The 18,427-nt window shown below is 58.8% G+C and overlaps 1 protein-coding gene across 1 annotated transcript in view; it reads left to right on the forward strand.

Annotated features, from left to right (window-relative positions):
- CRISPLD2 (cysteine rich secretory protein LCCL domain containing 2) overlaps positions 1-18,165 on the forward strand; it is a 59,364-nt gene extending 41,199 nt beyond the window's left edge. The window contains exons 14-15 of the mRNA XM_078439117.2: positions 4,906-5,039; positions 15,716-18,165. Coding sequence (XP_078295243.1) covers positions 4,906-5,039; positions 15,716-15,770 — 189 coding nt within the window. The 3' untranslated portion in view covers positions 15,771-18,165. The remainder of the gene's footprint in view (positions 1-4,905; positions 5,040-15,715) is intronic.
- The last annotated feature ends 262 nt before the right edge of the window (positions 18,166-18,427 follow it).

Below are 18,427 nucleotides of genomic sequence, written 5' to 3' on the forward strand. Positions count from 1 at the left end.
TACTGACTTTAACAAGGAAGCTTCAGCCTGAGTTTTCTTAGCGAATCCTCCAGAACGTGGTCTGTTCCCTCCAGTTGCCCGGGGTTCAGGGACATGGCGTCCCGAGAGATGGGAATGTGGTCACAGCCTTGCCCAATAGGCTGTGTGATCTTCTTGCCAAGTTGCTTACCTCTGTGTAGAAGGAGCCAGCTGGGATTTTTCTAGTCCAAGGAATCTTCGAGATCTAAAAATCTCATGATTAGATCAGCGTTGCTTATCCCCGGCTAACATTTTTACTCAACTTTTGTCCATTTTCATTTTAATTGTTCTCTCCCGCCCACCACCATCGTCTTTGCCTCCACCTGCTGATTTGTTCCAGATTCCTGTAAGTGTGAGGTCACGAAGTCCTGTAAAGTCAAACCAACCTTCGTGGCTCACCCTTTTTTTTTTTCCTATCTTTTTGTCCTTTCCTCTTCAAATGAGTTTTTTTTTTTTTCTTCTCAGAAGCCATTAAGCCAAAACTGAGTTTTGAAAGTTTAATGAAGGAGTAAAATAATGTGTATCAATTGTTACAGTGAATGTTTGAGCCACAGTCTGCTATTAAAAGACAGAGACTTTGGTTTTAAAATGATTGAAAAGTAAAGGGATAGGGCCAAGTGATTCCAGCCAAATGCAGAGAAACAATGAAGCAGGAGTGACAATATTGCTGTCTGATACAGTGGAATTTAAGGTTAAACGTACTGAGTGGGACACCACAATTCATTGCACGGTGGCACAAAAGGTATAATTTATGAAGATCGGATTTATGAGATCAAATCTGTATGTGCCAAACAACATAGCAGCTGAACATATAAAGTTGTTTTTTGAAGGTTAGAACTGCAAGGAGAACTTGATGGAAATTAACACTATAAAGCTATCTTTTGTTGTTTTAGGTTCTTTAAAAACACCATTTCTAAGTATTGGTGTCCCCATCTTACAGGACAGCTTTAGGCTGTCCCAAAATCACACAGCTGACACAGGCCAAGGTGAGGTGCCAGGAAGGTCTTGCTTCAGGCTCTGTCCTTTCCCCACTCTCTTGTGCCTTGCTTGAATGCACCTGCACTCATAATTACACTGATGTGAACAGGCACTTGGGTGAAGAGCCCTATGGAGTGTTTACCTTGTTCACTAGGTTTTTGAGCTTTTGGAACAACCACAGTGCTCCAAACGGAGCTCGGCACATAAATGATTGTTCAGTGAATGTTTGTTGAAGGAATAAATAAGTGATGGTGTGGGATTAGTCGATGTTTAGATGTTAAGCTGTTCAGAAACTAAAAGAAGGAAAGAAAAAAGGGGAAAAGAGAGGAACAGGGTGGGGAGACGGGGAGAGGAGATTGGCCGAGTAAGGAGAGAAGAAAGAAAGCTCCATCCATTTTAGAGGTTCTTTGTTGGCCTCGGTTTCTAGGTCACTCTGTATTCTGGGAAATGATGATGCCTTTTTGGAACATGTCTGTTTAGCTAAGAGATTTATTTTGGGAGAGTTGTCTCCAGATCTTCGAAGGGCCTAATAGTGCCGCCATTTCCGCCTGCTCGCCTCGCTTTGCGGTGAGCTGCAGGCAGGAGAGACATCGGGGTGTAGCCCAAAGAGCACAGTCCGGGTCAAGGTGCGAGTTTACGACTCGGTTGTGAGATGGCGGGCAAGCCTTTCCCCCACCCTGGACCTCAGTTTCTTATCTCGTCTCCCCGTCTCCCTTGGTGGCTGGATATGTCCTCACACTTGGGCACGCACGCATCAGAATTCCCCGGAGGGCTTGTGCAAACAGACTTCCGGGCCCTACCCCAGCGTTTCTGACTCCGAATCTGGCAGAGAGCCAGAGAATCTGCGTTTTGAGTAAGTTCCCAGATGATGCCGATGCTTCTGGCCGATAGCCCTTGCAGGCTCTTATTGTCCCGTGAAAAATAGCGTCCCGCTTGCCGGCTCCGAGGGGGTCCCCCACTCTGCTGTTGGCCAGCTGCGGGCTGCTGGGCAAATCGTTTAACCTCCCGGGGCCTCTCTCTGTGAAGAGAGAGTCACACCTCCCACGGAGGATAATTGAGAGACGTCTCCACTTGCGCGTGTGAAACACAACGGGGCCTTTGTGGTGGACGCTCCAAACTGTTACCCACGCTGACCCCCACTTGGCCGTCGAGAAGGACCGGGCTGTCGGTGTGAGGCTCTCACATTCCCGGCCGAGGGCTCGGTGTTGTCACGACTGGCGTCCGGAAATCAGGGCCCGGGAGGCAAAGGGCCGTCACGGAGGGCACAAAAGCAACGTGCAGGGCCTCTTGGGAGCGTTGAGCCTGGAGGACGCGCCTCCGCGGGCTGGGACTGCGGGAGGCGGGATCGGGGCCCCACATCTGGCAACTCGGGCAGCGTAGCGAGCGGCGGGCCCGCTCTGCCCGGCGGTCAGAACAGTAAGCGTGTTGGTACTCACGGTTGGCCAGCGGTCGGGACCCGAGTGGCTCCACGGGTGATTGCTGGGTCCCAGGCACCGTGCAGACAGGGGGCCCTGGGAGACAGCAAAGCCCAGACCCACCCTCCCGCCGGGTGACAGGCACCTGGCGGTGTTCGCGGAGCTGGGACACGGTCGGCAGCGGCCTCGCCTCCGCTCCCTGCACCGCACGCGATCGCACAACGCCCCGGCCCCCTGGCGGCTCTCAACACGCACAGGGTCTGCCGGCTAAGCCCCCGTGACGGCCACGGCCACGGGTCACTAGGTCACGAGCGAAGGCAGCACCGGAGTCAGCCCCCTGACCCGTGGGCTTCGGTTTGACTTTCTGTCTCTGAGCGGCTCCGTCAGCCTGGCCGAACGTTCTCAGACGTCCCTGGGGCCGTTCTCCCGCGGACTCTCTTTTCTGAAGGCTTGCAGATCCTCACAAGTCAGGGGCCTCATCAGTGGAAGCTTTTTTGGTATCAGGGGGCGATTAGAAGCTGCACGGGTTTCTGGCTGTTAAGACGTGCCCGCGGGCTTAATAACTTCGTGGCCTAAAAGGAACACACACTTACTCGCTTACGGGCTGGAGGCCAGGAGCCCGATACTGGTCTCGCCAGGGTCAAGCCACCAGCAGAAATTCGTTCCTTCCGGAAGCTCCAGGGCCGCCTGTGGTTCTCTGGCCTTTCCCACTTTCTAGAGGCCACCCACGGCCCCTGCTTGGGCCGCCGCCTCCTGGCTCTGTCCCTCCTGCCTCCCCTCTCGTGAGGACCCTTGTGATGACTGTGGACCCATCGGTAACACAGGCTCGTCTCCGCACGGGGCCCTTAAGTTAGTCACCTCTGCGGGGGCCTTCGGCCACGCGTGAGGTCACGTCCTCACGGGCCCTGGGGATGGGGGCGTGGGGGCCTCTGGAGGCCGTGACTCCGCGGACCCCAGAAGCACAGACTTCGCGCTCCGCCGGGCCTCAGCTGGAATCTCTACGGAGCCACTAGCTGCCCGCGTGGCCCTGGCCCAGTTCTCGGATCTCCCCAAACCCACGCTTCCCGGCCTGTGAAGCGGGGATAGCGGCGGTTACGCGTCTCACTGGAAGCGTAAACGAGATAAGAGCCAAAGGGCCTGGGGCACGGTCAGCCCAGAGTCCGCGTTCGCCCTGCTGACCGCGGGGCGGGGGGTGCTGTGCGCCCCAGAGACGGATCTGGGTACAGGTGTGTGAGGCCCCGGCCACACGTGCGAGCCACCTGACCGGTGTGGAAGATGCTGGGTCTGGGGCTCCCCCCACAGCAGCTGAATGTGGTGGAGGGGGGGAGTCCCATCCCGTCCCGTCCCGCCCCGTCCCCTGCACAAACGCCGTAGGCGACAATGAGCTACGGTGAAGAGGGACACCCACTCCGAGGCCAGGGTTGGATTTTATCGCGGGCTGCACAGCATCACAGAGATGGGGGGAGCGCGTCCCCTACTTAGCTGTTCACCTCCAGTGTGGCTCGTGTCACCTGGCCCTCGTCTGGGACGATCCTGAATCGGCCGGTCAGGGTGAGCGAGTAGCAGCCCTCCCCCCCCACCCCCACCCCATGAATGTGTCCAGCTTGAGAAATGTCGATTCATTAGCCTCAGACAACTCCATCCCGAGGACCATTCTTCTACTGATTAAGTAAAGGCCCTAAGGAAAGTTCAGCTCAAGGGTTTGTTACCCAGGAATTGGACTACTTGATAACTTGGGAAAATACCACGCCGTGCCCTTGCTTCAAAGCCAGCGGCTGCCTTGGCCCCTAGAATAAGCCTCAACTCCCCCCGGGCTCCCCACAGCCCCTCATGATGGGCCCTGCTCACCCCTCTCACCTGTCCTGCCACATTCCACCTGACCCTCTGTATTCCAGCCTCCCCGGCCCTCTTTCTGTTTCTTGGACATGACGAGGTCACTCAAAGGCCCCAGGGCCTTTGCACAAGCTGCTCCCTCTGCCTGGGTGGCTCTGCTCAGAGTTGTTCCCAGGCTGTGGCCGACTCTTTTTTGCCGTCCAAATCTGAGCTCAAGTACCACACTGAGAGCAGTCGAACCCCTGATTGACTCTCCTAAAAGAGCCCTTCCAACCCCAGCCACTTTGTCTCCCGATCTGGCTTTATTTCCTTCGGAGGCAGAGTTGCTATTTTGCGTATTTGTTACTTGTCGGTCTCCCTCAACTCCCTGAAGGCAGAGTCTTTATTTTCCCTGCGGAACTTTTCTGCATCTAGCTCAGTGCCTGGCACGTAGTAGGTGCTCAGAAAGGACTTGCCGTACGAAGGAACGAATGAATGACGCCGGGTCTCTCTGGAGAGACCCCCGGGGGAATCAAGGAGGCGATGGTTGTTTCTTAGCCGTAACTTGATCAGCGCCCTCCCCCACCCCCAACCAGGCCACCAAGTGCTGGCCGATGGCATTAGGGCCTCACCCACGAGCACAACATTCTCGATGTTGATTGCGGCTCTTCTGTGCTTCCAGACTTCAAGCATCTGTAAGACGGCCGTGCACGCGGGAGTCATCGGGCACGAGAGCGGGGGTTACGTGGATGTGATGCCCGTGGACAAAAAGAAGGCCTACGTGGGCTCGCTCAGGAACGGAGTGCAGTCTGAAAGGTAGGGCTGCGTCTTCTGGCTCTCGACACCCAAGGCCAGCCAAGGGCATTCCCACCAGAATTCCCTGCCTTTCTGTTTTAAAAACAAGAACTTTCTCTGACGAAAGCTCAGAAGCACCCGGGAGATGCGGTGGGGCTTTTTCTGGGCACGGAGGAGCGTGCGTCGTCCCCCGCGGAACAAGGGGGGGCAGATCGTGGTGACGCGGTGGTCCTCTATAGCGAGGTGACAGTATAGTTACTTACGGAAGGAGGAGCCCAGGGTCTGGCATCCAGTAGACTAGGCTCTGCCGCTCGCCAGCTCTGTGACCGTGAGCCGCCACCCCATTTCCTGGTGCCTCAGTTTCCTCACCCGTGATGGGAGACCAAACTGCTCCTGGCCTCGCACGGTTGCTGGCGGATGAATCCAGTGCCCGTCTGAGAGCGACGAGCCCTCAGTAGGTCATGGAGGCCGCTCCCAAACCCGCTCCCGGTGTCCCTGCGGGCGAGGCCACACGGCTGCGTCCGGTGAGCGCACCGTGCCCCCCTTCCCGGTTGGACAGTTCAGCGCTTTGCCCAGGGGCTGATCGTCACCGTGGTAAGCAGCCTTGCAGGGGACGTTTGCACCTGCCACGATCGTTTACTTCAGTTGCTGGAGCAAACGTCAAAGGCTTTGGGTATGCCTTTCCGGAACATTCTTCACAAGGCTGCCGGACCGGTTTCTGGCCCGTGCCGCTCCTTCTCACCTGTGCCCTGCTGTCCGTGGAAGCAAGTCCCAGGCTTCACAGCCCGGGGACCCAGGCCCCAGTCCTGGGGCCTCCTCTTGAGAGCCCCGTGAGCTCACACAAGGCACCAGCCTTTCTCAGACCACCCAGGGGCAGATCCCCGTCAGGGGTGTATTTGTTCTTAGTGCTGCCGGGGGGGGGGGGGGGCTCAAAGCACAGACATTTCTATCCTCAAAGTTCAGGAGGCTGGACGTCCGCGAGCCACATGTGGGTGGGGGGCTTCCTTCTGGGGCCTCTCGCCTGTTGTGTAGACGGCCGACTCTGTGTCCTCACGCGGCCCTCCCTCTGTGCGAATCTGCGTCCTAATCTCCTCTAAGGTCGCGGTCTGATTGGATCAGGGTCCACCCTCGTGACCTCACTCTTACTTTAGTTACCCCTTTGAAGACCCTCTCTCCAAATACGGTCACCTTCTGAGACGTTGGGGGTTGGGACTTAAACATAGGAATCGGGGCGGGGGGCACAATGGAGCCCATAACAGAGGGGAATGCTGACATTTTATATTTGAGGGGGCCTTCTTTTTTTAAAAAAATATTTTTTAATGTTTATTTTTGAGAGACAGACAGACAGCGCAAGCAAGGGAGGGGCAGAGAGAGAGGGAGACACGATCCGAAACAGGCTCCAGGCTCCGAGCTGTCGGCACAGAGCCCGACACGGGGCTCGAACCCACAGACCGCGAGATCGTGACCTGAGCCAGAGTCGGATGCTTAACTGACTGAGCCACCCAGGCGCCCAGAGGGGGCCTTCTTTTGAAAGAGTATAAAATCTAGAACGTAAAAGTTGCCGGGAACCTTGAAGCCTCGGCTTTCGTGGCTCCAAGGAGCTCGGTGCCCGTGCCGGCCTCCCGGCCTCCCGGCCTGCTGGGGAGTCTCAGCTGTACGTGGAGACGCGGCAGAATCGCATCCAGACCCCCAGGGGCCCCGCGGTAACCCTGCCCTTAGCCCGGAACCGCCAGAGCTAACAGCCTTGGCATCTTCTTGAGCCTGGGCCACCTTTTTTGGGAAAAGCCTAATGAAGGGAAATTCCATTGGTTTTAACGGGAGGGAAACAAGGCAGTGATTAGGTGGAATTTCCTGGGCAGGCGGGAAAGAAATCCCGGGACACCGCTCTGCTGAGCTCTGTTCCCCTCAAAGAGGACACGGTCTTGCTGAGAAGTGTGGTGACCGGCCTGCGTGCCCTCTGCCCGGCTCACCCCTGAGCAGCTCAGCGGCCCCCCGAGGGCGGCCGCAACGGCTTCACGTGGGTGGGTGTCTGGGGACGGCAGGGGACTGGGACGGGTCCCCAAAGTGTCTTCTTCCCTGCTGTAACCAACCCCACCCCGGGAAACCCGTCATTTTTTCTCTCTTCCTGAGGGACCCGCCAGGGTTGCTGCCGTCATTATAAATACCTTCTAGGCAGCCCTTCCCAGGCCCCGAAGTGCCTGATGGCCGCTGGGCTGTTCAGAAGGTTCTAGTGAGTTTCTAGGCAAATGCAGAGTTGAGATCCTGCTCCCCTTCCTCCTCGGATGCGCTCTTGTGACTCAGTTTCCCCACCTGTAAAGGGGAAGGTGATAGTACCTACCCCCTGGGGTAGTGGTAAGACGGGGGGGGGGGTCTCAGACCGGCCCCCCAGACCAGCAGGATCTAAATCAGCGGGGAGCTTGCTGGAAAAGCGGATTCTCGAGCCCGCCCCCCCGCCCCCCCGCCAGGCCTGCTGAGTCCAAAGCTCCGGGAGTGGGCTGGGCACTCTGTGTGGACACGGCCTCCAGGGGTCCTGGCGCACGCGGGACGATGACGTGAGGCGGCCGGTCGTGTCCCCGGCACACGCCGTGCGGGATTCCGATCGTTTGTGGTTAAACTTCATTCTTTTGCTGCGTTTTCACGGGGCGCCAGGACCAGGGCTGGGGTCCCGGGGTCCCGGGGTCCCGGGGCCCCGGGGCAGCGAGATGACAGGGTCCACCCTGCACGCAGGCAAGGGGTGAGGCCAGGCGGGCACGCGGGGCCCTATGGCGTTTGGGACCCTGCTCCCCCCGCCCGCCAGCTGGGCGTCCTCGGGTGGGCGTCTCCCTGGGCTTCGGTCCCTCCTGTGTCACGCGGTTGTGGTGAGGTTGTGTGTGCCAAGCACTTCCCGGTGGCTCACCGTGAGTGCCCGGTGAAGCCGGCGGCCCTCGTCGCCACGGCAACTTACAAGGTCGTTGCACACCTCGAGGCGTTGTGGTTCTCGCACGCACGCAAGAGCCTCTGTGGACTGTCTTTCAGGACTGGAGGGAGAGCACCGCCCAGGAACCCCTCCTTCCCTCCTTACACCCATCTTTCCGGTGTGCCCTCCCCTGTCACCTGGCGAGCCCGCACCGTGTCCCAGGCACGGGGACCCAGCAGGGAGCACACGGCCTGATCTCTGCCCCTGTGGGACTTGTCATCTAGAGGGGGCACAGATGACCAGAGAAATGACAACAGAAGTAGGGCACCGGTCATCACTATTACGGAGGGAGGCTCGGGGGGCTGAGCACATCCAGCAGGGCCCCGTCTCGCTATCTGGAGGCCCCTTCTCGGTGGCATGGCTCCTTCCAGGCCCCCCCGCCCCTGCCCCTTGTCTCGATGGGACTTCAGCAACCTTCTGCACAGACCCGTGACTGAGAAGTCTCCGCGGAGCCTGTTCCCATTAGGGACCGTGGGAACCAAGCCTGGGCCCGGAGGGTGGCTCTGTCCCAAACGCCTGCTGGGAGCCAGAGCGGTCACGGTGGGTCCCCAAGGGAGTTGTGGCTGCTGGACCCTCGGGGACCTGTTCACAGCAAACTTCCTTGTAAACGTAGGGAATCCTCCAGAAAAACAAACAAAAGCCTCCTGAACAGAATTCTCAGCACACAGGCCAAAGGTGATTCTGCTGTAAAGTGAAGTGACTTGGGTTTCAGTGGTGGGTTTTTTTCTTGTTTGTTTTTTTCTAAAAGAGGATTTCCTGAAAGTTTTGAAAGCGGTGTCTGTAGAACCGGGACATCGTAAGAGGACAGGCGTCTTCGGTCTCGACACACGTGTCCGTGAAGGTTAGCGGAGGAAAGGAAAGGTTATCAGGAAGAGCTTTTGACGTTAGAACTGGGCTTTGCCCGAATATTCGCGGAAAGAAGCTGGACATCTGGGTGAATATCCGTTCAGGAGTTTTTCCTAGACCGGGACCATTTTGAAAAGGCAGGTTTCACGAGGAGAGATTGGGAAATACACCAACAATGACAGATAACGTTCTTGGTCACTTGTTGTCAACAGACACGCCCCGTGTGTGTCTGTGGCATCTGTGTGGACAGACCTGCATCCGGAGGTGGACGGTCCGTGTAGCAGCTTCTGTGGGCCGGGCACTGTCCTCCCGGGGCCCGTCTGGCACGCCCTTCAGGCCACACGGGTTCTAAAGTTTCTAGTAGACGCGGTAAAAAGGAACAGGAGGAGATATTTAGGGTATGTGGGATTTAAGCTGGTAAGTCAAAATATTAGCGTGTATAATAGGAAGTTACGAAAGAATATGCATTCTCTTTTTCAAATAAGACCTTGGGGTCCACTGCATATTGTACACATAGAGCACCCCCCTCCCCCCGGTTCGGGCGAGCCACAAGTGCTCCGTGGCCACCGTGACTGGCGGCCGCCATATGGGGCACCCCAGCTCTGGACTCTCAAGGGTTGGGCGTCCGAAAATCTCTCCGTGCGCCCAGAAGCTGAGCCGGGACCACGAAGCTGTCGCTTCCAGATGGGATGAGCTCTGCCCTCTCCCCCACGCCAGCTTGGGCCAAGGCCGGGCGTCGGGCTCCCTCTGCTCGCAAACCGGTGGGTTTTCCCCTCCCACCTTCTAAGGTCTGTACACACATTGGCACACCTGATTCCCCCAAGAGCCCCACGATGGGGGGACCCCGGGAATCCTCACTTTATAAAGAAAGGGAGGCACAGAGAGGTTAAGTGATTCGTGCGAGGTGAGCCAGAGCCACGACTCGAACCCAGGCCGCCTACCCCAGCGCCCACGCTCTTTACCAGTACGCGTGACGCCCCACTGTAGACAGGAGGGGCCGGGTGAGCCTTTAGTGCCCCGGGTACGCTTGTTTGTAACTTTAAAAGTATTTATTAGAAAAGAAGTCCATACTTATTTAAATAAGAAGTCTGGGGAGTAGAAAGTAAGGGTTCCCTGCAGGTGCCCAACGGTTAACCTCCGTGAATTGCCCCTTTATAGCCTTTCAGGGCATCCTGCCCCTCCCCCAGCCTCCCCCCCATACAGACGACGCACATGAAAATCAAAATGAAGCTTGTATTACACCGAGATATTTTTACATTTCACGGAAGACGGTTCCCTGGAGTCGATGCTTTCGTGCGGCTAATGCGTTCATCACCGTGCGCGTACCCGCCAGGTGCCAGGCACTGATGGGGAAACCCCTCCCCCGATGGGAGAACGGGGTTTAAACTCGGGAGGAAGGATGGTATTTGCAGCTCGGGGCCATCGAGCTCCTGCTGGGTGCGCGCCCCGACCCGGCACTTGCGCTGGACAGACTCACATCCTCTGCCCAACGTCCCCAAGGAAAGGGCGCGTTCACACACCCTGTGCGGAAAGCAGGCTCAGCGAAGTGGGTCAGCCAAGGTCCTGCGGGTGAGATCTGCACTCTGACTCTTGAAATCTCCTGAGAGATCAGTAAACAGGTGAGACTCTGGGAGACTAGGCTTCACCTCCTTGAAACAAACAAAATACACACACGTATACACACGCGTGCATTTATACATAATTAGTACGCGTGTGTGCACACACACGTAGGAATGATATTTCTTAATAATAAAAAAGAAATCGCACGCTTAAAAGCCGGAAGGACAGTCAAGAGTTCCTTTCCCGCAGTCCTTGTGACGCTGGGTCCCGTGAGTCCACGGAGCGAGCTGCCAGCTCGTGGGCGAGCCCACGGTCTCTCCGGGGACAGGCCGCCCCGAATCACCTGCTGTGCCGACATGCAATCTGTGTGTGTGACCAAGCGGCCATCGGTCCCTCCCGGAGTGGCCTTCACCGGCGGCTCCAAGATGCAGCCCTGTGTTCGTGGCTCCTCGTGGGGCTGCAGCCTCCCCTCCCAAGGGGCTCCACGCACCCCAGCCCCCCACCGCGACCTGGGGTGGGCCAGTGTCACCCTCGGAGAAAGCAGGGCCACAGCCTGATTGCTTAGGATGACGGTTAGGAGAGGGTCCCGGGGTCTCCACCCTCTTGGGTCCACATCCTGGTGGCACCTGGAACAGGTGTTCAATTTGGGACAAATCGCGTCATCTCGCCGAGCCTGGGATCGCTTTCCGTAAGTGGCGAGAACCTTGGAGATCTCGTGGGGTGGCTGCAAGGGCCACGGGCGCTAAGATTGCGTAAGGACCGCGGTGGCATTGTCGGGTCGTGCAGCTGGGCGGGGCCGCGGGCTCACGCGGGGGGGGGGGGGGGGTCGGGGTGAGTGGCCACCGGAAGGCTGCAGACCGCTAACCGGGGCTGAGTTGTGACCCCCTGAGGCCGCAGACCCTGGACGCTTCCCAGGGCGCCCTGGTCACGGCTCCGCCAACAGCTGAGGCTCTTGGAGCGCTGAGTCAGCCCGAGGGGCCCCCGAGGCTTCTCCCGCCAATTCTGGTTCTCCCCAGCTCTGCAAGGGCCTTGCGTGTTGGCTTTCTCTTCCTTCCTTCCTTCCTGTTCTTCTTTGCAAAATAAAATTAGGCCTCCGGAAATAATTTCCATTTCAAAATGGTTTTAAGAAATCAGTGTTACGAGGGCGCCCGGGTGGCTCAGTCACTTTAGCCTCCGACTCTTGGCTGCCGCTCAGGTCGTGATCTTGCGGTCCGTGGGTTCAAGGCCCGCGGCGGGCTCTGCGCGGACAGCTCAGGGTCTGCTTGGGACTCTCTCTCTCCTTCTCTCTCTGCCCCTCCCCTGCTTGCACATGCTTGCACTCTCAAAGAGGTAAGCATTAGAAAAAAAATGTTCTAACGAATCTTAAGAAATTAAAATCTTAAAATCATTTGCTCAAAGTGTCTTAAAGTTAAGAAATTACCTCCGGAAATCCCAGTCCCAGAAACAACCACTGTGAACATTCTGGTGTGTTTCCTTCCAGATTTTTTTCTGTTTGCAAGCACCTTATTTTTTTTGTTTTTGTTTTTGTTTTTACCTAGAAGGGATCAGACCCCCTGTATTGTCAGGCTAATGGTTTTTTCCAGCGAGCCACAGCTGGTGAAGGTGCTTCCAAGCCACGTCCGATGTGGCCACGCCGTCATCCACGTGATGGCTCTACACTGTCCCCCTGTGTGGACAGACCACCGCTTCTAACCCAGCCGACGGACGTCCGGCCTGCTTCCTGTGCTCTCTGCTGTGATAAACAACACAGCAGAGAATATCTTTGCACAAGCCCGTGTGCTTTCCTGACAGTGTCGTAAGGCAACTTCCCTTCAGTGGGCTGGTCACGGCAGCACATCAGCCCCTGGTGACATGGGCCCCCAGCGGCCTCCAGGGCGGCCGGGACGAACCCCCCTCCCCTTACCTCGCAGGGTCACAGCTGATGCAACCCCCGCCTGTCCGTCCGCCCTCTTGACGCCTTGTTCCTCCTCGTTACCCATCATGCGCTGGCTTCTCCGTTCCGGGGACGCCCTGAGACCAGGGCTGTCGGACCCATTCTCACCCGACCCCGGACCCCCGGCTGCCGTGTTTTCCCGTTCGTGTGTGTGGCGGGGGTTGGGGGGGGGGGGTCTCCTTGTCGCTCAGCCCAACGCACAGATGCCGCCTCCCCGACCGGGGCTTCTCCACCCCTGCGTCTACAGCTGCTGCCTCCCCACGCTGCTCTGTCCCGTGTCCCTGCGTCCCTCACCCCTGCCCTCCTCTGATCCCGTATCCCCGGGTGGTTTTCCCCAAGGACCCGTCGCTCTCTGGGATTATCTCTTACGCCTACGTAGCCGTTTAGCCCCCACCACCAGCCTAGGCTCCGTGAAAGCGAGAACCCCACCCGCCCCGTTAACCCCGTGTCCCCAGCACGCGGCCCGTGCCTGGCACGCAGTAGGTGTTCAGCTTCACGCTGGCCGGATGAACAAATTCAGAAATGGGTTCACAACCCGTTGAGGGATTCCTAAAACCCCTTTTCTGAACATTGCCCGGAGTTGCTGTGCCACGGCGCTCCCTTCTGTGTCTGGGCGTCCCAGGGAGTCCAGAGAGGATCGAGGGCGAGGTGTGGAGCCGGAGGGCGGGCGGGCTGGTTTACGGTCCATCAGTCACACCCACGCTTCAGACCCGCACAGCCGCCCACAGGCCGGCAGGACTGGAGCTCAGTGAGCGTTTGGGGCGCGAACAGATGGGGAGCCACCCAGAGGCTTTTTCGAGGAGCCCAAACCTGGAGGGACTCTTGGCCTGAGACAGCGGCCGAGCCCCACGCTTGTGGTGCCGACACCCCGGGCGACGGCCGCGCGCTGGTCTGATGTGTTAAGAAACACACGTCCCGTTCGGCGGGCCTGCCCTCGCCCCCGACGTGGGCGGGCTGCTCGATGGGGATGCTTGGGGGGGGTCGGCAAGTCACACGGGCACCTTGGGTGCTTGGCCGGATGACCTCCTGAAGGGCCCCCCCGTCCCTGGGTCGTTTGGGGCCCTGTGACGCGGAGAACCCCCCGCCCCGTTCGCAAAACGTACAGTAGTAAGTCAGAGACACGAGCCCTGGTATTTTCCCCAGCGTGGCTCGCCCGCCGTGAGGAATGGCCGAGAGCCTCGCGGCCCTGGGTGGTTCTTCCGGACTGTTCATCTGGGCAGAGGATCTGGGGAAGTCTCGCAGCCCAGAGGCCTGAGGAGGGCCCTGGAACCTGAGCTTTCCAGAAACCAGCAGGGCAGCCGGGGTAACCGCGGCCCCGGCACGGCCACTGTCCCCCTCCGCCGTCGGGGGGAGCTGCTGGCACGGAGGCCGGTGGCCCCCATTCTGCTCCGTCTGGACTGCCTGGCTTTGCCTCACAGCCCCATCTCGCCAAGTGCTCCCATCGGATGCCCGTTCCAGAAGTTCAGCCCCGGGGTAGCCAAGAGCACGAAGCTGCCATGAGGCGAGGGGAAAACGGGCAGGAATTCCGAGCGGCCTGCTTCCCAAGGACCGCCGCCCTGGCCGAGAAGTCTGAGAGCGCAGGGGCCCTTCGGTCCCGCAGTTTCCAACCCGGGCCCCTCTCAGCGGGAGGGGAGACCCCCCCCCCCCACAGGAAGTCACGGCGACGTCACGGCCGGGCCGTTACTCCTCTGCTCAGACTCATTCACGGGGACGAGCAAAATGCAAATGAAAGCTCCGTTTGGACGGCCCTCCCTACTTGTGAATGGCCCAGAACCAGAAGCCGGATCCCACGCGCCGCTGGCCAGCCGGTGGGCTGAACGGGCCGCCGGGCGTGTTGTTGACGGGACTGGTCGGTCGCTGGAACCTTCCGTCGGGCAAGCCGCCCGGCTCGCACAAGCGCGTGTCCTGCGATCCAGCCGTTCTGCTCCTCGGGGCTGATCCACGGGTGCCCTCAGACCCGTGCAGAAAGTCCCGTGCCCCCCCGTGGCACCGTTGACAGGAGCGGAGTACGAGGGACCTACTAAGTGTCCGTGAACAGGGACCCGGTCCGCTGCCGCTTCACTACAACCGACTACTATGCAGCCGCCTACGAAGCCGTGAGACGGCAGGTGCTGGCGACACCGTGGGGACCCTGCCGGCCCCTCATGTGCTGCGGGGGCGGGGGGGGGGGTCACGTCCGGCGGTGCGGCTGCTTTGGGAAACCGTCTGGCGGCTATCTAAAAAAGAGCCGTCACGTAACGTGTGACCCCGCAGGTGCGGCTCCTAGCCGTCTGTCCCCGAGAATCGGCCGACACGTGTCCTTACGGACACGTCATCGACAGACGTTCACAGCAGCGTTCCGTCCTGGGAGCCCGAAGCGGACGGGGTGTAAATGCCCCTCACCCGGGGGATGGGTGAAGAAAATGTGGCCCGTCCCCCGAATGGCGCGTGACGCAGCCCTAACGAGGGATGAAGCAGGGACCAGGCCACCACGGGGGATGAGCCCCAGAAACACCAACCCGCGCGAGACGAGCCAGTGGCACGAGGCCCTGTCGTGTGTGATTCCGTTTACGCGAAGTGTCCGGGACGGGCCAGTCTATACGCACGGAAGTTGGCAGGGCCTGTGGGAGGGGAACTGATCCAAACTGGGCGCGGGTGGTGTTTTCTCGGGGGTGTTTGTGGAGGGGATTCCACGACCCCGTGAAATCACTAAAAATCACTGGGTTGCACACCGAAAAGGGGTCAGTTTGGTGGCTTTGTTAACAATCGGCAGCGCTGTTTTGTTTTTGTTTCTGTTGAAAGCCTTCACTTAGCTGCGGGATTTAACCCCTGCCTCGAGAGGGTGGCTGTTGCCAGATGCGCGACCTGGGGCGGCTGCGTGACCTCGGGGGAGTCCCGCTTCTCTCTCGCTGCCTCAGCCTCCTCGCCTGCACACCAGGGTCACTCACGCAGCCCCCGGGGAAGAAGGCCAAAGGCGCGTACGAGACCGTGCAGCGTCCGAGCCTAGCCGTGTGCTGTTTTCGTCACGGCGGCTCAGGCGTCCTCGTCACGATGCTGTCCTGCCGATCGGTCAACCAGACGGCCACCGGTCGAGCCGGCGGGGGGTAGCCGACGCCAGGCAGCGGTCTCGGAGGGTGCGCTGGGTTCAGACAGACTGGGGCCGGCGACTCCCGGAGTTCAAGGCGAATGAGTTAGCGGCCCCGCCTGACCTAGATTCCCCCCCCCGGGCCGCCTTGCGGAAAGAGTGGAGCCTGCCAGCTGTTCCTGGCAGGGGCACGCTGTGTTTCCAGCAGTTGCGGGCAAGTGTCCCTGGGCCACGATGCTTCCACCCTGGGGCCAGGGGACACCCAGCTCCCCCTTCCCGGCTGCCTGAAAGACGCCCTCCAGACCTTGCGGTAATGTGGCCTCTGCCTTCTTTTTCAGCCTGAGGACCCCTCGCGACGGAAAGGCCTTCCGGATCTTTGCCGTCAGGCAGTGAATTCCCAGCGCCGGGGAGAAGGGGGCGTCTTCGAGAGGGCTTCAGGGTTTTGCTTTTTATTTTTATTTTGTCACTTGGGGGGGGTGGGCTGGGGATATAGAGAGGCGGGAAACTTCCTTTCAATGGCGTTCAGTGTCACACCCTTTGTGCCTTTGTCTGAAACCACACGGAGAAACGGCGCCCTCGGGGTCCCGGCCGGATGGCTGGTGACTGGCCCCTCTGCAGGGACAGTCGCCCAGGTGCTCCTTCCCGGTGCTCTTTGGTGGGGGGTGGGGGGGCGTGGGGAAGGTTCCAGGCCTGCGGACGTGGCAGGACCCGGAGCTCACGCCGGGAGGCAGGCGGGGGCGGGAAGGGGCTTACGGAGCATCCAAAGGGTTTCAGGAAGGGAGTGGAAGGTGGTTATTTAAAAACTTTGAAAACACAGTCCGTCCCCACCAGTGGAGGAAAATGGGCTTAATGTTTGCTGGTCAGACAAATGGGCTGGAACGAGGGGCCGGGGACGTGAGGCCCGGGCTCGGCCCTGGTCCCCGTCCTCGCCGGCACCCTGCCTCGCACAGGCTGGTTCTGCGGACGGCAGGGCTGGCTTCTTTAGGGTTCCGCAGTAACCCCAGAGATTTATCTCGTCTTCGTCCTTCCCTGTGTCCGCGTGGCCCGTCTGTTTGCTGCCGTGACCTTTGGTCTCCTTGAGGACAAATGAACCAGGATCCTTTCTTTGCCCCCTTCCCCCCCCACCCCACCCCCCCGCCCCGTAGCCCTCGCCCCAGCCCAGACTGGTTTATGCACGATGTTTCCCACCGGGGTCTTTGCTTTGCGAGCGGTTCTGTCGGCAGCCCCACTTTTTAATTTTTTTTTTTTTTTAAACAAAACTCTTAGCGCCCGTCGGTCCCACTGTTTCGTTGCTGCCTTGAAAAAGTGGCAGTCAGACGTGCAGAGTCCCCATCCGTGGGATGACCCAGTTTTGAGCAGCGGGAAGAATGGATTCCTCAGTGCATTCCTCGCCGAGGTTAGCAGCTCTGGGAAGGGGGGGCCGTGTGTGGTTACGAAACGGTCCTGCGGCATAACAGCAAAAGCGACAGTAACACTCTAGAAGGATTTCTCTTCCTGTTTTTGTGGAACGGCTCTTGCCAGACGTTCCTCCGGCTCTGAGGAGCGTGGGGCTCTCTGGTTTCCCCTTTACAAAAGTCCTTCACAAGCCCAGACCAAAAACCCACAGGGAAAGAAAACACCCTTTGGTAAATAGCGTTGCTCCGCAGAAGGTGACGCTCTCCCCGCCCCCCCCCCGCCAGGCCGGCCGGCCGGCCGGCAGGTCACCTCTGGGAACACCGGTTTCAAATCTGATCTCAACTGGCCGTCAAAATATTGGAAAGGCCAAGGGACCAGCAGACAGGTTTTTTGTTTTGTCGGGTTTTTTTTTAAAGCAAAGCTGGGATGGTGTGGACAAGGAAGCCTCCCCCGGGGAAGGAAGTCCCAGGTTGCTGAGTGCATCCCGACTAAATTCACAGACTGGAGGTGAATGGCTTCCCTCCGGCCGGAGGGAGTTGGTGAGAGCCGTGAAACTCTTTGCACGCTGAGCTGAGAGCAGAAGAATTTGGTCAGCCTGTCAGTGACGGGTCTCGTTACAGCCCAAGATCTGGGTACTTGGAAACTTCTGGATTCTAAGGGTTGTGCTGCTGGACTTCCGCTTCATCAGACTCTGCTCTGTGACCGGCCTTTGGCGGCTGTGGCTTTGCCGGGGCTCCGGGCTTGTAAGAAGTCGAGGCGGCCCGCGGGTGTCCCGGGGGGCTGGCCGTGAAGGCGTCCCACCCAAGGGAGAGTCTGAAACTTCCAGAGCGAGTCCAGCCCATCATCTGGGGGCTCGTTTGGGTTCCCGAATGTCTCATGAACCGGCCCGTCTAACAGGATAGACAGATCCCCCCTCTCCCCCGTCCTCCCGAACCAGAACTCGTCCCTCCCGTGCTCACAAACGTTTTGAAACTGGAACCATTTTCCTTCTGAAGATGGAAACAGGCCTACAAAGGCAAGGCCCCTGTAGTCAGAGACCATCTCTAACTTCGCGTGTTAGCAGGACCCGTTGCCCCCGTGGGCACTTGACCCACAAAAAGATGACGAATCAGGCCAGCGGTGTTTCAGGGTCTGACCCTGCCCCCCAAACGAAAAGGTTCTCGTTTCCTGCAGATTTTTGCCCCCCACTGTGTTCTGATTTTTTTTTTTATATTGTCTGTAGGCTCACTCAGCCCGCAGCTTACATGTGTGCTTTTTTCTATGAAAAATGATGTATTTTACTACTTCCTGTGTACAAAAAGTTTATTGTAAATTGTGTGTGTGTGTGCTTTGCACGAACGGGGACCACGTTGCTGTCGTTTTGTCGTTTCAATAAACCTGGTTTGATTTCTAACGTGTCTCTGTGTCGTGTCTCTCGTCGGGCAAATCCGAACAGTCCGTGACATCAAACGTTGGAAACCACCTCGGAGGCGCCTCGCGACTGTGTTTACACCACGCGTGTGACACACGGGCGCGGGGGGGTGCCAGTCCCTGCGGTATTTTCTGGAGCCCCGGGGAGACCCCCACCTGACAAGCGGCAAGAGGGGTGTGCCTTAAAGGGTGCAGACCGTGCATGGGTGGGGGGAGGGGGGTTGCCAAAATGCAGCTTCTGGCCC

The sequence above is a fragment of the Panthera onca genome, chromosome E2 (genome assembly GCF_046562875.1).
Source record: "Panthera onca isolate mPanOnc1 chromosome E2, mPanOnc1 haplotype 2, whole genome shotgun sequence".
Lineage (NCBI taxonomy): Eukaryota > Metazoa > Chordata > Mammalia > Carnivora > Felidae > Panthera > Panthera onca.